Here is a 4,909-nt window from a genome sequence, read left to right as displayed (position 1 = left end):
TGATAAAGATATCTTATCAATTGCCTTTGTAATAATTTTTTAAATTGTAAAAAGACTTTATGGACACCCTGTATATCATAAACATAAAAGCCAAGTGTTGGTGAGTCATGCTTGATTTCCCCAAATTTTGCGAGTTACTCGAGTCCAATTTCACTTTTTCTTCTATAATACTTCGTCTTTTCTTTACCCGTTCCAGTTTTAATTGAATTCAATCCCTAACATAGGCATAAATACCCCCTACATTTCAGCACTTGTTCTGCTAAATAAGTCTGTCATGGAGGGAGTTTTTCTACCAAGTATTTATTTAATTAATTTTCCATTTGTTATGAAGAGAAGTATTTGAATGATGATCGAGTATTTACAAGAAATGTGGTTTTAGGAGAATTACTGCAATAATGCAACTGATGTGATTAGGAAATAACTGTGATCAATGAATGTTGGGAAGAAACACTCTTTAGGTAAAGTAGATACTGCTCATGATAGACTTCCCAAAGCTAAAAGGTCCTTTATTTTTATGTCTGTTTATGGGTGACAACATTGCAAATCCAAATTTGGTTACTTTTTGGTTTCCCAAAGCTAGAAGGTCCTTTATTTTTATGTCTGTTTATGGGTGACAACATTGCAAATCCAAATTTGGTTACTCTTTGGTTCCCAAAGCTAAAAGGTCCTTTATTTTTATGTCTTTTTATGGGTGACAACGTTGCAAATCCAAATTTGGGTACTCTTTGGTTTCCCATCATTTTGGATGGGCTTTGATACTAGTATATACTTATTATTATCTACTCTTTGTAGTTCAATCAAAGCTGGGTGTGCTTTCCTACATATTGTAAAAGATGACTTGTTTATTCTTAAACATAAAGCTGCACAATGGGGTATATGTGCTGTGCCCACTGCATGGATTAAAGCCCAACTTTTGCCCAGATGGGTGCATTCCATTTCGAGGAAGGCAAATTTGAACTACTAAATTAAATAAATTATAGAAAATAAACCAGATGTTCTTCTTCCACACAAAAATCCCACAAATATAAATCTCAGAGTTTAAAAAGGGTTTATTCACTTTTAAACATAGGAATAAAAAAAAAAGCACAAATTTGGATTTTGGGTTGATTTCAATTTGCTTTGAATGAAAACATTAGTATTTGTGAATCTTCTGAATTTTTTCTGAGCATTAATACAGAATTTGTAGCCCACAGGAAGAAAAGTTGAAACAGTTTTGAATAAAACAGCACTAGCTTGAACCTCATACCTTCAATAAAAGTGTTGTTTTTATCAACTTTAACAAATCACCATTTTGTGACCTTGGCCGTTGTGGAGTGAAGTAAATGTCTGTATCTTAGCTTTGAGAAGTTGTAGGCGAGTGATCTGGGCACACAATGAAAGCTTCATTATTCAAATTAATTTAAGTTAAAATTCAGGTGATATGTTGTTAGAAGAAATTAGGTTTGTGAACAATTGCCACCACAATAACAGTCCTGACTTTTTTATAACTTGCAAAAAGCTTCCTTTATCATTTTTATACTACGTTTGAATTATGACATTGCAGTACGATATGAAAAGTTCTTCGTGGAACAAGATGAGGTCCACTTAAAGTCAACCATACGTTAAATTTTATGCCGACAAGACAGGATTTCCATCAAGACCTATTAGCATAAGTATCTGCTTAAATGGGCAAAGAAAATCACCAAAAACAAAAAAAAATGGGTTTAAAACTTTACACACATCAACTTGCCTGATTCTGTTTCTTTCTCTTCCTTATCTTTAACTTCATCATCTTCATCTTCATCTTCCCAATTTTCCTGTAATATTACAAGAATATGCTGTTAATATTGAGATACATTCACGTCACATCTACAAAGATACTTTGATACTAAGTGTAGTGTGTTTCAATGAAGGACTGTTTAATAGTCAAATTATGGTTGATGTAACATACTTCACAATTTAATTTCACAACACAGGCACAGTTAATCCCTTTTCCACAACGTCCAGTAATTATAATGTTCAGCACCACTTTAGTCTACACACTGGAGAAATAACACAATTTTCATTAGTTACGTTACATTCTGATTACAGGACTCCTAAGTTGAAAAATTTGGGGGTCATTGTCATCTCCTTCCTCCTAAATATAAAAGTGGAATATTTCGTGAAGCCTTACTGTGTCTGTATTTAGTGATAACATAAATGACCAACATGTAAGATAAACTAAGAGTAATTTTAAACTATACTGAAACCTGTTTCATATTTTCTGAAACCACATATTTAACATTTTACTTATTCTTTAAGATTCCAGCTCAGCAGAATTTTGTTTTGCTTTACTATGTAACATTTTAGTTTTATAATGTCCTTGGAGAAGAAATGTGAAAGAGATTATCATTACACTTTACACTAATATAGTGACAGCTAAGTTGAAACATAATTAATGGTTGAAGGTTTGATGGTCTACTTACATTACAAATGCTTAAGTTTCACACGTACAAATGTTTGAATTGAGTACTGTCAAGTTTAACAATTATGAAAGGGTTATAAGCTTTTAAAATAGTACGATAACATTGAAAATACAGGTACACACACAGAACTATGAAAGAATCACAATAGGTATTTACATGCTAAGGCAATTGTAACTGGAAGATTATGTTACCCATCAAAATCAAAGATGAGAATAATAATATTTTCTATTACTCGCATAAACACGATAATTTATACAATTAATTTAAGTGAGCCTAGAAGAGTAAAAATGGTAAATAAAAAATAAGAAATATAATCACGTTTGTTTTTTTTCCTATTTATCATCAACAAATCCCTACCTAACAATTATATCTAACACAACCGAGTCTCATCACCAATAAAAGATTACTTTTCCATCAATCAAACAGTACAGGAACATTGAAGGGTATCTTTAAAATACAAGCACTTGTCCAGGAGTTATCATCTTTGATTCTTTTAAAATGCCAATGATTTTAACTGGATCATTTAAAAATGTTTACAATGTGATCATGTCAGATAATGACAGGCAAAAAACAAAACCCAGAAAATTATGATTTAAATGATTAAATATTTTTACATGTCATATTTAAAAGCACTAAACACAACCTTACAAAAAAATTACTAATAGTTCAATGGAATTTTTCTGTTGTGGATGTAATTTCAAATAATTCCTATCACTTTCGATGTATAAATTTTGATGGAATGCTGCCCAAACAACAACCCCTCAAAATCTTTCATGGCATAGTTCTTAGACAACAAAATAAAATAAACTTTATTAGAACACAGCAAAAAACTGAATAAATTATGCCACAAGTTAACAATTTAAAAAAATAAACCTCTTCAGAACACAGCAGATAAAACTGACAAAATTATTCAACAAGTTACTAATTTGAAGAAAATAATTTTCTGGTTAGGAACAAGTCTAAATCTATGTTTTCAAGGCATATAATGATGCTCTTTTATGTTAAACTCAGTATTACTAACCTTAGCAGTTCAGAACTATAAAAAAATATATATATATACTTCTTGTAGCTTATGTAAGCTACTAGGATTTTTCAAAACATTAATCTAATCTATAATTTGCTGAAAAATACAGCATCTGTTTATGCTTTTCTTTACATATTAAAAGTTTTTAAGTTAATTATCCCTTTAGCAACCTCATCTCTGTACTGTTTCAACATGAATATTTAATTTCTGAATTAAAGAACAAAGCTGCAAATAATATTTTAAACGACTTACCTAATTATCCTACATTAAAAATAACTATTTACAACAAATTAAAATTACCGTATACAAGGATCAATAACTATCTTTTTTTGGTCAAGAAAATTTATAACAGACATTGGAAAGTTAAACAAAATAGAGGAAATATGAAGATCAAAGTGGTGAGATATTAAAATCAGTTGATCTATTTATAACATTAGTCAGTGACTTGTACATATTGTAAAGTTAAAATGAAGAGTTAATATATGAAAGAATTTTGGTTGCTTGATTGTTTTGGATTTCGTGCAAATGCTACACGAGGGTTATCTGCACTAGCTGTCCCTAATTTAGCAGTGTAAGACTAGAGGGAAAGCAGCTAGTCATCACCATCCACCACCAACTCTTGGGCTACTCTTTTACCAACGAATAATGGGATTGACCGTCACATTATAATGCCACTACGGCTGAAAGGGCGAGCATGTTTGGTGTCACGGGGATTCGAACTCGTGACCCACAGATTGTGAGTCGAGCTCCCTAAATACCTGCCCATGCCGGTCTGGTCGCTTGAACTTTTATTAACTTCTCCAAAAAAAATTAAATGATAAATATGATGTGACAGAACAAGAAAATGAATATTTTGTGTTTAAATTGACAAAAAAATACATTCAGATCATCAAACATTATAACTTTCTTTCCAAAAAACAATAGTGAACCATTTAAAGCTATATGAACAATTATGTTGTTATACAAATACTACTGAAGATGGCCAAAGCATGGAAATGTTTTCAAAACACAACAGTTTTATTTTATTTCTCAATACTTTTATTGTTATATACACAACACATTTCCACAAAGAAATACTTTTCTAGATTGAGTGGATACTGCATTTCAAGCACACAAATGAAAGTTTTATATACGATTTACTCTGGTGGCAAACGATAATGATAACCTTGAGTACTTTCAAACGCATGTTTTAACTCTATTCTTCCAGGTAGAGCTAAGGTATTTTTGAATCAAAAAGTACATCTTGAAAGATTATAATGTTGAAAGTAAATATTCCAAGTCTTATCATCACCATGCATTGATCCAATTTGTCGAACAAACTATTTTTTCTGACCAACTACATTAGTTTTTCATTTGCTACCAAGAGACTTTCACGAAATGCCATGAAGACCCACAGACACAAGGATCACACTACAAGCTTTTAATTTTCAAAAAGATAAAA

General features: G+C 31.1%; 1 protein-coding gene across 2 annotated transcripts in view; it reads right to left on the bottom strand.

Annotated features, from left to right (window-relative positions):
* The window catches only part of LOC106468037 (eukaryotic translation initiation factor 3 subunit J-like), a 21,858-nt gene that overhangs the window by 10,798 nt on the left and 6,151 nt on the right, over positions 1-4,909 (bottom strand). For both annotated transcript variants that reach the window (XM_013928434.2, XM_013928435.2), the window contains exon 3: positions 1,730-1,796. In XM_013928434.2, the coding sequence (XP_013783888.1) occupies positions 1,730-1,796 (67 nt within the window). The remainder of the gene's footprint in view (positions 1-1,729; positions 1,797-4,909) is intronic.

The sequence above is a fragment of the Limulus polyphemus genome, unplaced genomic scaffold (assembly GCF_000517525.1).
Source record: "Limulus polyphemus unplaced genomic scaffold, Limulus_polyphemus-2.1.2 Scaffold2844, whole genome shotgun sequence".
NCBI classification, from domain to species: domain Eukaryota; kingdom Metazoa; phylum Arthropoda; class Merostomata; order Xiphosura; family Limulidae; genus Limulus; species Limulus polyphemus.
This window is presented reverse-complemented; position numbering and strand designations above follow the sequence as displayed.